This window comes from Bombyx mori, chromosome 22, assembly GCF_030269925.1.
Source record: "Bombyx mori chromosome 22, ASM3026992v2".
Taxonomy (NCBI): domain Eukaryota; kingdom Metazoa; phylum Arthropoda; class Insecta; order Lepidoptera; family Bombycidae; genus Bombyx; species Bombyx mori.
In genome coordinates, this window is record NC_085128.1 from 10,407,041 (window position 1) to 10,426,477 (window position 19,437).

At 36.0% G+C, this 19,437-nt stretch overlaps 1 protein-coding gene and 1 long non-coding RNA gene across 8 annotated transcripts in view; one reads left to right on the forward strand and one right to left on the reverse strand.

Moving 5' to 3' along the window:
- The window catches only part of LOC101742254 (cAMP-specific 3',5'-cyclic phosphodiesterase), a 632,766-nt gene that overhangs the window by 333,383 nt on the left and 279,946 nt on the right, over nucleotides 1-19,437 (forward strand). For 2 of the 7 annotated variants that reach the window (XM_038019025.2, XM_062674972.1), the window contains exon 2: nucleotides 18,723-19,007. The exons of the other annotated variants lie outside the window; for them this stretch is intronic. In XM_038019025.2, the coding sequence (XP_037874953.1) occupies nucleotides 18,865-19,007 (143 nt within the window). In that variant the 5' untranslated portion in view covers nucleotides 18,723-18,864. The remainder of the gene's footprint in view (nucleotides 1-18,722; nucleotides 19,008-19,437) is intronic. 7 annotated transcript variants of the gene reach the window in all.
- LOC134201021 (uncharacterized) lies at nucleotides 16,835-18,341 on the reverse strand. The gene is made up of 2 exons (XR_009976176.1): nucleotides 17,165-18,341; nucleotides 16,835-17,046 (listed from the first exon to the last, which is right to left on the reverse strand). It is a non-coding gene; the product is annotated as an uncharacterized LOC134201021 (long non-coding RNA).

Here is a 19,437-nt window from a genome sequence, read left to right on the forward strand (position 1 = left end):
GGTCATGACCCCCCCCCGAGCTAGTTCCGGATCCAGGGGGGTCATGGGGGTCATGACCCCCCCTGAGCTAGTTCCAGGACTTGAACTAACTTGGACTAATTGAAGAACATCATGATTTATTTATTATCTCTTGTTATCAAAATTAAATTATAAGTTCTTAACTTGCCCACGACTATGTGACCCCCTCCTGGCGCCAAAGCTGGATCCGCCCTTGTTAACTCGCCAAACCCTTCGTCGCAAGCAACGGGTCCGACGAGAACGGTGATCAGTGCTTAAGGTACCTAAAAACACTGTTAGTAGATCAGGAGGATCCGAAATGACGTGTTTAGGGCGACGCCGACTGTTTACCATTCGGTCCGTAGGATCGGGTATGTAATTTCCGGCGGCCACGACAAGAGGGTTTTCATGTCATGCCGCTTTCTCAGAGTGACTGTTGCCGACTGAATATACTTACTGATGGAGTCAAGCTCCAGGTCATCATGGAGATCCACATTCCTTATGAACCACGGTGCACCGACGGCTATCCTGCAAAAACGGGATTGAATAACTTGAAGGGGTTTCAAATTAGTGCGGGCCGCTTGAGCGAACACTACATTTGTATAGGTCACCGGGCGTATGCAAGTTTTGTATTATTACCTTATTACGAAGGCAGAATTTACTTCGCTTGCAAATCATCGGATAGAGGCGTTCTAGTATGAGAATGCGGTACGGTCGCGTACCGTTTTTATGCGGGGACATTGTCATTCCTCAGTCGAGGGTGACGTCTAGATTTTTCACTTTCGAAGCCCACGGTATGGACTGACCGAAAAGAGTGATGGGATAAATGACGGAGGTATTAACGCGCCTATTAGGGAGTCGGCTGCTCTAAGTGGTATTCGGAAGGCGACCCCATTTGAAGAAAGCCCCTGTACTTTTCGTGGGGTTGATGTCAATGTGCCACTTCCGGACCCACTGTCCCATGGTCTCATTTATGTTGAATTTTTTTTTATTTCATTTGATTTTTATTTGATTTGATTTGGCTGCTGCGATCTAGAATCCTTCCTATACGAGTAGTAGAAAGCCGTGTCATCGGCGAAGAGCGCTAGATGGGTCTCCGGAGACCGGGGTATATCGTTGATATACAAACTAAATAATAACGGGGAGAGCGCAGAGCCTTGCGGGACCTATTATTATAATATATGAAGATATACTCCGTGAGGCGGTGCACTTGATAGATGTACAAGTGTTTGGCGCGGTACCCAAACTGCTCGTCAATTAATAATTTTTTCCCTGTAATGAAGTCCCAGAGGCGTTTACGAAGAAGTCGTTCGTATAGTTTGCCTGTCGCTGGAAGGAGACTTATCGGTCGGTAACTCACAGATTCGTTTTTAGGTTGGCCCGACTTAATATATATGCCGATAACGTCTGCTTCTTTCCACACCACGGGAAAGATACAGTTCGTTAAAGCGGCATTTAAAATGGTGGCCAACATTGCTATCAGTTGGGTTGGTAACATTTTTAATGCGTGATTGCGGTTGCCGTCGGTGCCGGGTGCTTTCCGTGGTTGTAAGTTGTGGATCACTTCCTCGACTTCGTTAGTAGTAATGGGGGGTAACGCGTCCGAGGGCCGAGGGCGGCAGGGAATTCGAATATTAGAATACATTATTTGGACAAAGACGAAACTAGCATGCCATAGTGCCGCAATTCCTACCCTCCGAGAGTATTGAGATTATAGAATTATGGAGGTATTTTATAAGGTAAAGCCAAGTTCTAAAGTGTTGGGAGTCTTCAACTTTAGAATACAGGAATTTGCTCCTCTCCGGCTGTTTTTTGAGTACTTTGACATGTCCGTCTTCAGACGAAGTTAGAAAAAAATTTTCTATGGGATATAGCGATTTAGCCCAACGCCTAGGCATCAATAACTACAAATATTAGGGGGGCATTGTGTTCTACTGCCAAAAAAGTACACGCTGTTTCTATATATTTAATTTTTAAACAAATAAAGGAATATGTTAACAATGTAGCTTGATGCTGAAGAGAAAATAATAATCAAAGTGTGTTTTTCTAGTTTGTTAATTCACATCTTGTGTCCGACTAGTTTCGAACTTTGTGAAATGCTTCTAAACACTTTAGACACGATTTTTTGGGGCGGCTAACCCTCGTTTATTTCCCAGAAATGTGCATGTATTACATAATATTTCACGGTTATCACAACGAAGCGTTACTGGGTGCTTTTATTAATTGCTTTGAGGAGTGAAAGAGCTCACGGCTCATTAAGTGTTTACGGGAGCCCATAAAAGTCAACAACATAAATGCTGCGATCCTCATCCATCAAACTGGAAAATATTAACGCTTCAAGGCAAGAATAGGCAGGACCTTGGTACCATGTTACTAGTTTATGAGTAATTTAGTGCTTAGGCATATATACCTAGTCAGGTCATAAATTCTGTCACATGTTTAATGTAAAATAATTGAAACAAGTTTATTCATTATGTAACCATTCATATACCAAAATGAACTTAACAAAACATAGATTCTTATGACACTAAAGTTTATTCAAAATGACCTCCGTGATTTTGAATACAGGCCTTCAATCTGCGCGGCCAGTCGTCTATCGCAGCACGAATGAGGTTCATGTCAATATCGGCGGCTACCTTAATCAAGGATGTCTTGAGTGACTCCAAATTGGGATGAGGCTTTGAGCACGCCTTTTCCTCCAAGTGTTGCCATATCTTGTAATCTAACGGATTCAAATCTGGACTGGAGGAGGGCCAGTCTTCGTGCCGGATGAAGTCGATTTCACGCGCCGCCAGCCAGTCTTGTGTGCTCTTCGCTCTATGAGCTGGCGCCGAATCTTGTTGGAATACCCAGTGCCTGTTATTGAACATGGTATGAGAAACAGGTTCCACAAGGTTCGTCAGGACTGTATTTTGATACACAACTACATTCATTTTTACACATTTCTCACAAAAATGTACCTCTGTTAAGCCCCAATAAGAAACTCCCAACCATACCATGAGCGAGGATGGAAAATGACCACGTTGGACACGCGGAATACGGTTGCTCGCTTCTTCACTACTGTGTGCGTACACCTTATCATTTTGTTTGTTGTAGCTCTCTTCTACGGTAAAAAAATTTTCATCCGAAAAAACAAATTTCCCGATATTTTTTTCCCGCGTACCGCTTCAACAAAGCGCGGCATCTCTTCAGTCTCAGGTCCATTAGACGAGCATTCAAACGATGTCCTGTTTTTCTTCGATATGCCCGAAGCCCTAAGTCTTCATTTAACACCCTTTTCACCGTGGTTCTGCTTAACCCCATCTGAAGGGCCAACAGTTTCTGCTTACGTTTGGGATTTCTTTGAATTCGCGCCTTCACAGCTTTCATCACTGCTGGAGTCCTAACAGACCGAGGGCGACCACTTCTTGACCTATCATCTACACTAGAGTCTTCATTGTATCGTTTGATGGTACGATAAACGAATCTTTTGGTTATATTCAAATTTTTCAGTATGTTAAAAATTTGAATTGGCGCGTAACCGCAACGATGCAACGCAATAACTGCAACACGGTCTTCTTTAAGCGTCCACTCCATATTTAAAAATGAGTAAAATTCTAAAAATAATACATTTTTATTTTCATGAACAATTCGAAATTCGAATTCAATAAACTTTTTTGTGGCCAGCATTCTAAAAGAAAAGTTTTTAGTGTGTGACAATACTTATGACCTGACTAGTTATTTTCCTCAAAGTCGATTAGATCATCTGTTATTATAAAAACAGAGGAACAATGCCTATAAATATCCAAAAAAATATCTTAATGTGTTCATAAACAGTTCAATAGCTGCAGTCATTCTTATTCAAAGTTAATATTACAAATTGTTATTTATTTTTTGCTTAAAAAATCTTCTTTATAATTTTTGTTTAGTTTCTGAGAATCGCAATACTGTTAAAGTATCTAAGTAATTTTTAAATGTTTAAGTTGAATTTATGTACTCAAGCATTGTTTACAAGAAGAAAAGTCGATAACTGATTATAAAAATGAACTGTATAAGTTACTGTGGTCGATTTCCCACGAGTAGGCGAATATATTAGTATTAGGTAATAAATCATCAAGTTACATTTTGCCACTTAACTTTATTTAACAGTTAACGTTCTGTTTCTGTAACCAGCCACTATCACACTGCCTAGAATAATACCACTGTCCTACTTATCACGAAAAAAACTGACCTTCTAAGTTCCACTATTTTAGGCGTGGGATTGCCTTTTTATGGTGCGTTTTAAATTCGACCGAACTATCCTAGGCCAGCAGCGGCCTTAATACAAATATCTGTAGAAATCCACTTCCAACATTCAGGAAATAAATACACAGATTGCAATAGTTCACTTCATTTTGTATTGCTTTATTTGTAACTCATTCCACTTGTACAATCTTTAGATATGTTCTCACTACAGAATACACCGCTTTTCCTGTCGTTTTTTCAGACTACCGCCTTTTTTATTATGCCACGTCCCCACTACTGCCAGTGCTCCCACCAACAGTGTTACTATTTGGAAATCCGAAAATTGTCTTAATTTTAACATGATAAATTTTATTTTAATTATTTTACAACGAACCTTACATATCTAAAACGAAACATTTAGCGTCGTAAAGCATTCAAGTAAAATCTTGCGAAATTCAAGCTAATCGCGTTCGGTAATGTAAAATTAATGTAAAATATTCATGTAAATTTAGCCTTTAGACTGAGATACTTAAGATTCATAACGGAACAAAGCGAGACCTGTAATTAGAGACAAAGTAAGACGGCTGAATACGTGACATTAATCATAATCTAAGCTGGACAGTGCTTGAGAGACTGTTCTTTGAATATGTTTGCGACATACGGAACTCTCCGAAAACATGACGAGGGTAACCGTTTAATAATCCTTTAATTCGCCCTAACACAATAGGTGAATGAATTCATTTTCCAAATTACGAAAGAATAAAACAATTCACCTGAATGGTTTTTGAAATGTCTCGTTGGATAATGATTCGTTTTGTTTTTCAGGCTTACAGACCATATAACGGTATTATTACTTTGAGTAGAAAAATAGTTGGATGGCTTGAAGAAAATAATCCGGGAAATTGAGAAACGTCAGCTATTGTCATGCTGCTTATAAAATATAATAATGATAATAATAAAGCCTTTAGATTTCAGACAAAATATTATTTTTTTTCACACGCACAATTATTATTTCATTAATTATTTAATATGTTTTATGTAGTCGTATTATATAATATCAATTTGATTTCAATGGAAAATATTGTATACATAACTTTTTTTTTACTTAAATTATTATCAAGTTTTGTCTGTTTGTCTATTATAGACATAGGCCTCCTCCAACTGTCTCCATAAGCTCCTATTTTCAGCTATTCTGGTCTACGTGCTGCCCGCAACTGCTTTAATGTCGCCCACTCATCTTCTAATTGCCACTTATAAAATATAACAAATGTCAATTAATTGTGAAACAAAAATTTGAATCCAAGTTCTTTTAGACGGAAAACTTAATCTCGACTCATTTATTTTTTGGGTTCGTTTCTATTTTCTATATGTCCGTGATTTTCGGCATCGAAACTGATAGGCTGACGATCAAGTTAGATCTCAATTAATTAGGTAGGAAAAATCTCAAGCCATTTTCATTTTCACACTAATGGTTTTAACTTCAACATTAATGCTGTGTATTTATTTAAAACGCGCGCCTATTAATATAAGCTGTATAACTAATGTATTACAAATTTCCTCTCATTTAGCGAGTTGTCACATTCGCGTTTAGACGGAACCCCACACACGGTGTTAGAGTTCAACTTACTAAACAAATCAAAAGATAGGTAGATACTAGCATTGGATTTGTTTATTGTTCTTTTTTGTTTTTTGATAACATGTTATTTTTATGAATTTGATAAAACATCTATAGAGACCATTCCGTATTTATGGCGTATTCATGAAACAAATTCACTGTGAATATGAAACTTTATATTAGTCTTAAATATAATTTGTCTTAAATTTTAAACACACGCTATTCCTCAGATAACCGAAGGTATAAATAAACATTTAAATTATCTCGGAACAGTGTTCCCTGGTGTATAAGCTTCAACTTATAATTAAAAACTTCTAAGCCTCAAACACCTAAGAAATTAATTGTTTTAGTATAATAACTTTTTGAAATTGACTTTAACGAAATTTCTATTACAGTTTTAGTTTAATTAAATATATAGAAATGTTTAGTAAGACGTACTTAAGATTCAGTTAGAAGTGAGTTATGAAGGGTTAGGTAAGCAATGACGGTTCTCTAGGGTATTCAAAAGACCTTTACTGTAATCAATCATGTTTTTTGTGAATACTGAAATCTTCATTTGTTTATATCATGTAATGTATCTCAATGTACAATTAAGAGTACAGACGTTGATATTAAGAATTAATGGATATTCAAGAAAAATCATTATTCATTTATCTACATAATATTTAAAAAGGCTGTTCGTTAGTCTCGCTAAAACTCGAGAATGGCTTAACCGATTTGGATAATTTTGGTCTTGAATTATTTGTAGAAGTCCAGAGAAGATTTAACAGATAGCCGTTTGGAGCCTCTGGGTCTGCGGAGGGACTTCGGTTCCCTCTGTATTTTGTACCGTATGTTCCATGGGGAGTGCTCTGAGGAATTGTTCGAGATGATACTAGCATCTCGTTTTTACCATCGCACCGCCCGCCACCGGAGTAGAGTTCATCCATACCTGGAGCCACTGCGGTCATCCACAGTGCGTTTCCAGAGATCTTTTTTGCCACGTACCATCCGGCTATGGAATGAGCTCCCCTCCACGGTGTTTCCCGAGCGCTATGACATGTCCTTCTTCAAACGAGGCTTATGGAGAGTATTAAGCGGTAGGCAGCGGCTTGGCTCTGCCCCTGGCATTGCTGAAGTCCATGGGCGACGGTAACCACTCACCATCAGGTGGGCCGTATGCCCGTCTGCCTACAAAGGCAATAAAAAAAAAAAAAAAAAAAAAAAAAAAAAAAAAAAAAAAAAAAAAAAAAAAAAAAAAAAAAAAAAAAAGATAGATAAATATAAAAATGCTGGGAATTAAATAAAAATAACAATTTTGATTTTCCTTTGATGTCCCCCGTCGGACGGATTCTTTTGTTTGTTTTAAGTTTATTTTATACAAAAGTTTAGGTCTTTTATTTATCGATTGAAGCACTACAAAGTCTGCCGGGTCAGCTAGTTTTAAATATATTACAATTTTATTTATAAAGTATGAGCATTTTATGAATAAATATTACTGTTGATATAAAATAAAAATAACCTGTAAAACATTACAAATGAATCCAAATATTTTAAACCAAAGATCAGTAATCAGTAGTGCGTAAAGATAACTACTACTATAGCTTGCAATTTCATCGAAATGAAATATAAGTAAAAGCTTACAGGAATTTTACAATACACAAAATGTACAGTAATAACATATGAGTACACTTCGCTTCTTATTAACAAAATAGAAGGCGAAAATAACCCAAGTATTTTTCTTTCACGACGCGCACCTTCTCATCTTGCGTCTTTTTGTTTGTAAAGGTGTAATCCCGAACAAATATTTGCTTTCATTTCACAAAAATATTATACGCGGCTGCTCGTACAGCGTCCCCTTATGTTTGCGTTAATGTGTACTCGGTAAATATGCAAACCTTTTTGCAATAAATCGGGGGAAGGAACTGAGAGAAATGTGTAATATGGGACCGATTACTTTATTTTTAGATCGACTGCGTTTTAGGCATATGTATTTTCAAATGTTATGTCGTGCGCGCGTTTTTTTTCTTCTTTTAAGCCCTAAATGTAAGTGTTGCATTTTCAAATCTCATATATCATTTTGTGGTTCTCTGAATTTGTTTCATCACAGGATTTCAACTTCGAGCGTTGTTCGAACGAGTCGTAAAAAAAAAACGGTTGTCTGTAAAGTCGGTTTACTGACGATAGTTAAACGTGACAACGTCATAAGAATACTGATGGAATGGTTTAATTTTTCAAAAGAAAATTTTAATTTTATTTGTTTAGATATTTTGTATGGACAATTGACACCACATTCACTTTTCACTGAACTTCATACTTGACGAAAACATGTAAATGTATTATTGTATAGCAGCTGTCCACGCGGATGCATCGCTCACTCAAGTAGGAGAGCTACAGATGTCGAACGCTGCCAAACGCGGAGGCCGATTGTGCCTCTTTGTCGCTCATTGCGCGCTCTCGCTTGCACTTCAAGCCTTAAATGGAACGCCTCAGAGCGAGGTAACGCCACATGAGTCATGTTTTTTCGTTCGTGCAGCCGGCTCGATCGAATTATAAGACGTTGTCACGTCAAAATGTAACGTCTCATGAAATTGATTCTACAAAATTTACCAAAATTAAAATGTAAAATCAACAAAATCCCAATCGATTATTTTCGAACGTATAGATCAATATTACCCTTGACCATTTCCTTGCCTCATAAACACGTATTCCAGGAATATCTAACCCATAAAATAGTTTAATCCATGCCATCAAATGCGAACGTTACTGAATTTTAAGAAAAGTGTTCCGATTTTAATGTTCTCCTCTGGCTATATCTTGTTCTGACGTTGTATAGTACCTACTTGTAAGATAATTATACCCGGGGTACGAGGCTTCTTCTATGTATTTACGTCACCAACAAGCCAAAAAATTCCTTTGAGTAACCGAATTGCGAAATTGGGATGCTTTTTTCCTTTTATGTAATATCTGATTTAACACTTCAAGATTTTTTATGCTAATTTGGAAGAATTATAAGTCTAGTGTTCAGAAAATAGGTCTAGGTTCAGGTCAGAATTGAATTTTGCACCGTCACCATGCCCATTTCTGCCGCGATAAATGAATGCGTTTCGGTTGGAATATGACATTCATTATTACAATGAACTTGAGATTTAAGATTGCCCTTTCTATATTATTAAGCTCCAGTAACTATCAACGCTCAGTTAGTACTCTTTAGACTCCCTATTTAAAACAATAACAAAAGATTATAGGCGAATTCGTAGATGTGAAATGTAAAGAAAAAGTTGAATCTGAATCAAAAACGCTGTGTTTAAATACCGCATAAAAACGCGTCTCCGATACTGTTGTTTGTGCATGAAGTTTAATCTATATATTAATACGTGAAGCAAAAACTTTGGATCCCTTTCTACAAAAATTGCGCGGACGGAGGAGTATGAATTTTCCACACTTATAGAGAATATATAGGTAGAGAAGAAGTGCACAATCCTAATATTTTTTTAAAGTAATGCATAAAAGATACATTAAATCAATAAAGAAAACAGTACACACACTACATACCATGTATTTGACGCACACACGCATGCAAACTATTTATTGTCAAACTTTTGTTCTTGACGTCTGTTGTCAAATTGAGAATAGATTAAATATTGTTTGTCTTAGTTAATATTTTTTATAGTGTAGTCTTGGCGAAATTTGTGATTATAGAAGTATAAAATACAATACATAATAATAGTGTACAAGCTTACAATTTCAATTAATTATAGTCGAATTTCGACTACTGCGGGACCTCTAGTTTACATAAATACACAGGTTTCCCGTTAAAAATAGATAATTTTTTTGAATTCTTTTAAAATAAACGATAAAGAGAAATATGTAAATATTCTCCGTAGTCGTTTTAAAAACGAGGCCAAAGAGATTAAAAAGTATTTTTCCTTTTTCATTTCCCATTTTATTTCTTATCCGATTCGAGAATTAACTGTCTTATTACATTCGTTAGGTATGTATAAAATTCAATTAGACTTTCAAATGGTATTCAAAATATACATACATTTTTTTTTTTTTTTTTTTATCAATTGATAACTAGTCTACGATATAAATATAGGTAATTCTAGAAGACCTACATCTTGTAGAAAATTAGAGTCTATTGGCACGTGCTCACGGGTTATATTATGTTGTTGTGGATAATCCTAGGCTCACAACCTCAATTAAACTATAAAACTATTAAGAATAACAATAGCCTTTTTTATTGCATTTGAAGGCAGAAAAGCACATGGCCGACTTGATGGAAAGTAGTATCTGATGTTCATGGACAACGACAATGTTAGGAGCATAGCTCCTCCGCTTTCAAAGCTCGTTTGTAAAAGTCCAAAATACACAATATTACGATATAGAAAACTTACTTGAGAGTTCATATAAGATATACTCAACGCATTTGTAAAAAAAAATATTTAAGCTGAAATGTTTAAAACGGTTTGAACACGGTCAGTTCAATGTGGGTACATCCTTAGTAATTACGTAGATACGTAGCCAAAACGAAATCAAATCGAAAATCGATTTCAAACAAACAAGCCGTAATACTTAATGGGGCACGTGAGCCGTTAATTTACGCGGTCATCGTGTAGGTATGTGATAGCAATATTCCCTCGTCAGCAATAAAATAAACGATCTCCAGACCGGCGTAGCGTGTACTGCTGACGTCACCGTGGGCTCACCACTTGCGCCCGGATTATTACAATCTACACGAGAATAAAACAAGTCTGGAAGTGACATACGCAAAATGTGACCTAAATACCGCATGGCTCTGATCGTTATGATATACATAGCGTTACGTTTTTGGCGCGCGCTTGAAGTTAAAATTGTCATTTTAATTAGGCGTACTTATGAAAGTCTAGAATGTCTATGTTTTCAGAATTATTGAAATTCAAGTTAAGTTTTTTACTGGTGGTAGGACCTCTTGTGAGTCCGCACGGGTAGGTACCACCGCCCCGCCTATTTCTGCCGTGAAGCAGTAATGCGTTTCGGTTTGAAAGGTGGGGCAGCCGTTGTAACTATACTGAGACCTTAGAACTTATATCTCAAGGTGTGTGGCGCATTTACGTTGTAGATGTATATGGGTTCCAGTAACCACTTAACACCAGGTGGGCTGTGAGCTCGTCCACACATCTAAGCAATAAAAAAATCTTACGTTACGGACGTAATAAAGAACTCCGTTCCAAAAAAACCTTTCATGGAAAAACACGTATTTTTAAGCATTACAACATACATTGGAATTTACTGCCCTCTATGGTGTTTTCCGAGCGCTATGACCACTCGACTGTAATCACTCATCATCAGGTGAGCCGTCTGCCTACAAAGGCAATAAATAAATAAAAACATCAATTAGATCGAAGCCCGATACAGTTCATATCTATTATAGACTTGACTTATCTGTACATTTTAACGAATGGATTTTCTATACTTTTCAATGCTTATTATAACTTATTACAATTCTCGTTAAAAAGTGAATTCCAGTTATTCGATATGTATGTCCAATCCCTACTCTACATTAGCAGAGCTCTCAGCGCATATACCTACATTAGCCGATCGTTCGCCATCGCCAATTTAATTAAATCACAGTTGGCGCTAATTCCTCGGAAACTAATCGCCATACCAAAACGCGACGCATGCTTGTTAACATAATATCTAATCTGTTAGCGATGTTTTCGATATCTTTTTATAAATTAATAAATCGATCACTGGCGCCAGGTCTCATTTAGATCGTATCAGGATGTCTACTTTAAGTTGCATTGAAATATTAATCTGTAAGATCTTCACACCTACCAAAGTACTTAGAAGTTCGGGCAAATATAACATTTAATATTATATGTATGTATGTATGTGTGTATGTATGTATATGTATATGATATTGTGTATTTATGTATATATACTGTTTTGTGTATGTATTCGTAACTTAATATAAATGTCATTGCAACTACTACTACTTACTCTGCACTACCTTTGTTTGACCGGTAGAGAATGCCTTAGGCATTAAGTCCGCCAATGTAAAATTACATGAAGTGTAATAAATAAATAAATAAATACTTAGGTATCTACAAAGTTTGAAACTTGTCTTTTTTGAAGTGAAACTTCCTTATCGGCGTTGGAAAAAAATTTACCGTCACATTTTTCGGTTACGCGTCACATTTTTCCGTTACGCGCCATCTGTTTTGTATTCATGTCTATGATAATAAAATCCTTTTGTTTAAACTTTATCTAATTTAACTTTTTTGTATTCATGTCTATGATAATAAAATCCTTTTGTTTAAACTTTATCTAATTTAACTTTATTTAACCAATTTCTAGAAAGTTGCATGTAGATCATTTTTCGAAAAATAAGGCCATAAATAAGTTTCACTTCTTACGTGTGTACACTAGTACACGCACACATTTTTTTTAATACAATCGATCGGTATTCCAAATAAAAATCATTGTATAGGCCTCACAAGCTAAACAGCGATGCACAATTTAAATTCTCGAAACACTCAATTATGACACATTGAAAATATAATTGCTCATTGTTTGTGAGAGTGCTCGTTCGCTATGCGGTATGCGACCTCCTAATTTATCAACTTCCGCGACCATTATTTTCATTGCGAAAACTAAAACAGTTAATTGATGGGACCATTGGGTATCGGGATAGTGCGTGGTATAATAGATAAATGTTAGCGTCGCGTCTTGTTTACTGGCAATTGTCTACGCTGACGAATAATATTAATAAACTTTACCTTTTTAATACGCCGTGGGGTTTTTACGGATATTAACGAATATTCGTAATATTAAATAGTTAAAGACAATAAACCAGTTAGCGAAAATTGTTTATGTTTAAGTAAAATTTCAAGGCTAATCTTGAAGTACGAATTGTGAAACTTTTTTTTTTATTATTTTTATTACTTAGATGGATGGACGAGCTCACAGCCCACCTGGTGTTAAGTGGTTACCGGAACCCATACACAACTACAGCGTAAATGCGCCACCCGTCTTGAGATATAAGTTCTAAGGTCTCAGAATAGTTACAACGGCTGCCTCACCCTTCAAGCCGAAACGCATTACTGCTTCACGGCAGAAATAGGCGGGGTGGTGGTACCTACCCGTGCGGACTCACAAATCCTACCACGAGTAAAATGATATGATAATATAAATAAATTTTACGCCTCAATCTCGCCATTTTACTGCCATTAAGCTCTGATCTTTACTTATATTGTACATATACTTCAAAAAAATATTCTCAACAACAAAAACCACGCACATTCGTTGTTATAAAACATACAATGTATCCTTAACTCCAGTTGACGCGTTTATCTCTAACTCCTGTGAACAAACATCTGCAAAGATCTCGCCGCAGCGTGCGTGTGATATATATCCATCAGGCGCTTTCCACACGCAAAGGTCGCGATCTGCTATTAATCGCATTGCCTGCCCTACCCGCCCTTTATTACCTCTCCACCTTTGTCGAGTGGAATCGAGCAGTGTTAAGGTTAGATGACGTAAGAAACGTCACGCTACAATGTCACGCCTGTAGGGACCAATTCCTTTAATATTTAATAAAGACTTCTCTAAAAGATGCTAGTAAAAAACTGGTAGGTAAACTAATAAACTACTAACATTTTTTTATAAACGAGAACATTTTTATTAACTATCTCAAAGTTTTGCCTTTTGTACACAAGTTCACGTTTTATCAATTCATTTCATAGCCCTGAAAATATATTATTGTCGTTCATGGTATAGTTCTTTTTTATTGCCTTTCTAGGCAGACGGGCACACAGCCCACCGGATGGTAAGTGGTTACCGTCGCTCATGGACGTCAGCAATGCTAGGGGCGCAGCCTAGATACTGCCTACCATAAATTAAATAGTATAATAAATATACCATAAATGAAATAGTATTAAATAGTATTATACCGCTCTTCACGGGAACGGGAAACCATCAGGAAATAAAAGAGATTTAATTACTCCTGCCCTTTTTGTTTTTTCCGCGTACAACTTAGTGACCAAACAAATAAATTATTGAGGACAAACTACACACAGTCTTCTGGCCCCGAGCTAGGATTCCCTAGGTAGTTGAAATTCGACTATAATTAAAATCATAAGTTTGAACATTACTAAGGGTCTATTGTCAGAAGACTATCATTTGTACATGTATAATAACAAATTTCGCCAAGGCTACACTATAGATAAATAATATTGAGGACAAACAACATTAATCTATTCTCAATTTGAACACAGACTTTGACAATTACAAAAGAGTACCTACTTAAGCGTGTATGTGTCAAATACAGGTTAGTGTCTGTAATGTTTTTGTTTATTGATTCAAAGTATCTTTATGCACAATTAAAAAAAATATTAGCATTCTGCACTCCACTATATTCTTCATAAGTGTGGAAAATTTCATTTTTAATTGCTCAGTCCGCGCAATTTTCGTAAAAATGGGTACAATTTTTTTGTTTCACGTATTAATAAATACATAATGTAATTACATATTAGGAAAAGTCACGGGTTTAGCTTATGTCAATCTAACACATTCATGTATACTAGAGGTCCCGCAGTAGTCGAAATTCAACTATAATTAATTGGAATTGTAAGTTTGTACACTATTATGATTATATTTTATACTTCTATAATCACAAATTTCGCCAAGACTACACTATAAAAAATATTAACATAGACAAACAATCTTTAATTTCAATTTGACAACAGACGTTAAGTTTGACAATAAATAGTATGCATATGCGTGTGTGTCAAATACATGGTAGTAGTGTGTGTATTGTTGTCTTTATTGATTTAATGTATCTTTTATGCATTATTTTAAAAAAATATTAGCATTGTGCACTTCTTCTCTATATTCTCTATAAGTGTGGAAAATTTCATACTCCTCCGTCCGCGTAATTTTCGTAAAAAGGGATACATAGTTTTTGCTTCACGTATTAATATACAGATATCTACAAGCGCTAACTTTATTAGTTTGGAGTTCGACTAGGCCCCTTGAATTCGTATTGATTTCCAAGGACTTACAATACTATGGAGCTATTCATGCTTTACGTTAAATCAATTCGAAGGTCGGTACTGTCAACATCTTTATGTTCGGCGAACACGAAAGCGCAGACTTGACTATGCCCGTATTGACTTTTTGACATCAAGGAATCCGTTCGGTTAAAAGATGACGCTTAAAATTAAAAGCAATTTTGTTATTCCTACATAGGTCTAGTGGTTAGCAACCATGACAATTTAACCGTGGTCTCTGGAAATTCTAATATTGAAATTATTGCTAGATTTGTAAATGAACCAAAAGCAAAGTAATTAGAAACACTGTTATAGTATTAAACAAAAATTGTTTTTTTTTTATTTTCTTAAATAATAATAATAATACTGGGAACAAATCACGCACGGTCATCCACCCCCAATTAGGATTCCCTATGTTTATGGGTATCGTTGACTGACATAAATACTTATACACCTTTAAGTATATACATACATAAATAATAAACATGTAGAACAAATAAGCCTGTTGATCACGCAACGTTTTCCCGATGTCGGAATCGAACCCACGACCCTCGACGCAATAGTTAGGGCTACTAACTACTACACCACCGAGTCAGTTAAAGCTTTCTAAAACTCATATCAATAACCTATCTATATGCCGATTCAGTCAGTGCATATTCACCTGGATCAAAAAGTTTTTTTTCATTTTATTTACTTATTTATTACACTTCATGTGAAATTTACATTGGCGGCCTTAATGCCTAAGGCATTCTCTACCAGTCAACCAAAGGTAGTGCAGAGAAAATAATGATAGGTGCAATGACATTCATACTAGATTCTGTAGGCAGCGGCTTGGCTCTGCCCCTGGCATTGCTGAAGTCCACGGGCGACGGTAACCACTCACCATCAGGTGGGCCGTATGCTCGTCTGCCTACAAGGGCATTAAAAAAAAAGATTACAAATATATATACCAAACACATATTACCATACATACCATACATTACATACCTACCATACATTACCATACATTTTCCCATACAAAAACGTACTTTACACAGAACTAATTAGGTGGTATTACAAAATAAAATGCCTTTTTTTTCCCTACCTTAGCTGATAGCCTTAGGGGCTATTTCAGCGTAACCGTGGCTAGTAGGTGAGCTCACGGGGCTCAAACCTGATGACGTTGCTAACACGAACCCTAGCAAGAGCCGTGCTTCGCAGAATCTACCACCGGATCGGAAACGCGACCCACTGAGAAGATCCGGCGAGAAACTCAGTGGGCTGTATCTGAGAGTTAATTTACTCGTCGAGCCCTTCGTCGCAAGCGACGGGTTCGACGAGAACGGTGACCGGTGCTTGAAGTACCTAAAAGCACCGTTAGTGGATCGGGAGGATCCGAGATGACGTGTTTTGGGCGACGTCGACTGCTTTCCATTCTGTCCGCAGGATCGGGAATGTAGTTACCGGCGGCCACGATTAGAGGGTTCTCGTGTCGTGCCGCTTTATCGAAGTGGCGCATCGACGCCGACTGAAGATACTATAAAATGCCAAAAACTCTTGCCTAACTATAATCAAAGACGACTAAAGTCTTAGATTTATTTATAATAAACGCGATATGTAATAAGCCGTAAAGTGTTTTAATTATGTCTCGGACTCAGATAATACAACGCAAAAACGTTGGAATCACGTTTTGTAATGAAACGTTCCGAATGACTTTTTGTGGCGCGGCTACAACAAAGGCTTTGGAGACAGCGATTTATGAGCATTAAGCTTTTCGTGTTTAATAAAATCAAGCATCGTACATCGTCCTCTTTATGGTAAATAGAATGAATGCGGCTTAATTAAGTCGAGTTAATTATTTGGATCACAATTAAATCGTTTCCAAGAAATAGGCATTTCGGCCAGACAGCCGTACAACATTCAAAATGTTGCCATATTTTAATAAATAAAAAATCTGGTTTATACGATTAGTTTAAAGGGTAAGTTGGTGAGCTCTGTGTTGTTGTTTATGGTATAATACAAAAAAACATTTGTCTTTAAATACTGAAATATATTGACTTTAAATTATATCAATTACAAATTATTTGTAAAAAAAAATATGTTTCATCCAGTATATAGGTAATTTATAATAATTCTATAAACTTTTTCATCCAGTCTAGTTTAAATAAATTTAATACGTTAACAGTTTGATAATGAATTTTGAATTCGCTGAAAACTGAACGCTGCTTCTTCATCTATTCTCTGAAATTAGTAACAAAATGACTTATTAAGTTAGTACATTAAACGCCAAGAAACTATGTACCACATTCCAAAAGCACATAATATGGAATTGTTTGGAAGCAACATTAAGATAACTTACAAAGTAGTTGGGCGTCGAGAGTGCGCCCAAATTAAACCTCGGTCGCCAGAGAGCGAAAAATTATTCTGCCCGCATCTGGTTTTTTACGTGCACAGATTTCTCACGAAAAAACATCCACTCTTATATTATATCGATTTTAGTGAAATTGGGTCGTAACATGAAAAAAGACGATAGAAAAAATTCGTGTCAGATAAAGTAATGTATCTGAAATCTATGAATAAATTTACTTTCATAGCACGCATAACTCTTTACGTCTGTAATAACATAATACTGATTCTACTAAACACCTCTCTTGCTTAAATCTAAAACGTCAAAACAGTTTATCAGTACGTTGCATGAAGAAGTTTCTGGAAAGAAGGATCAAACTGAGAAAATAAGGCCTATTCTCTTCACCAATCTAATAATGTTTCGTTAACCTTACGATTCGACTTATTTTTCCCGAAATACGTTAGGAAAGAGGTCGAGGTCACGTCGCGGCTCGTGGTACAGGTATTAGGCATTCGGCCAACAGATGGGACAATAGTTCCAAACAAACGGGATGATATGTTTTTCTTTTTCATTTTTTTTTTTAGAATTACAGCTTTACTTTACTTAGCTTTGAGAGAATTATTCTAATTTTAAATATAATATTGGAGAAAAAAACTAAATTAATATTGATTGTTTGATTTTCTTTTGTTTTTCCATCTTAAAAACAGTGTTAAGTTTTAGTTGTAATGTAGTTAATAAAAATATACGATTTGTAGCTTATTTTTATATTATTGACGTGACAACGTCTTATAATTCGATAGAGCCGGCTGCACGCACGATTAAACACGACTCATGTGGCGTTACCTCGCTCTGAGGCGTATTTTCTTAAAACGTTGTCTTTTTTTTCTTTTACTTAAAAAAAAACTAAAAATAAGTCTAAATATTTTGGTAAGGTAAATACATCATAAATATCTTTACCATGATGATCACCTAAAATTTATCAAATATCCGGCCTAAAAAGTATTAAGGAAAAGTATTAAATATTTTTCCTGAATAGTATTTTGTTTTGTTATTTAATAATCTCTTTTAATTTAAGAAATAATTTTTTTTTTCATAAACCACTGCAAACATTCGTCTGAAGTTACGATGCTCATTTTATTTAGTCTGTTCGTATTGTAAGTAACAATGATGTCATTAAAATCAGGTGAGTCGTGAATTTCATACATTTGATGTTACGTAGGCCAAAAAAATTTAAAAACTAAAGCCAATCTAAACAGATCTGAGGCTTTTCAAATTTTAAATTTGAACACAAAATATCTAGAGTAACATTACTTATACTTGACTTTAAAGATGGAACTTTGACTAATAAATTTACGGTAAAAGCAAGTATTTTACGACTGGCTTCTGGTCGGAGGACCAACATTACTCACGATAATGATCTCGCTATCGACTTTTTAACAATGAAACTCGTGAAAACTTGAACCTCGCAGCTCATTAACAACGCATTCCATTCAAACGCAAAGTGAAATGAATTTAGATTTAAAAAAATTAGAACAAAAATTTAAGTTAATAATTTCAAAATTTTTTTTAGGTAAACAAAGACGGAACCTGAATTTAGTCATTTTGGAAATCTCAATCATTCTGATATTTAAACGAATAGTTTTAATATAAAACGGACTTTAAGCTATGCGGATAATTTGTTGGACGTCATCCGAAGATTAACCGCGTCAGCTATGAGTGGAAGACAACTTCGTGTGCCCGAGGTTCGGGTTTGTGGTGCGCCGCCCCAGGAGGAGGATGACCCACCGACAGCCTTGCCTCCGTTCGCTTTAACCTTGGCTTCGATTCCTCGACGACGGCACTCTTGGATTTGTAGGTAAGTTAAGATGAAAGATATATCGATCGATCAATAGGTACTGGACAACGGTTTCCTACCAATGGGTAGAGTCATTCACGCTGTGATAGCTGTGTGCTCCAGTTTATGTACTCGTCAGCCTGTATAGACAAATTAAAAGAAAAAAAATGTTGAAGTCAAGCATCGTTGATGAGATCAGAACGCACGACCGATTTCGTTACAATTACAATTTTCAAATCTTATACCTTTAATTAAACGAGCAATTCTATATATAATCTGAATCTCGGAAACGGCTCCAACGATTTTCATAAAATTTAGAATACAGGGGATTTGGGGGGCGATAAATCGATCTAGCTACGATTTATTTTCAGTAAATGTTTTATTCGTGTTTTCAATAGTCAACTTTTCCCGACATCTATTGGCGAATAATAATACAATTTTTCTTAATTGA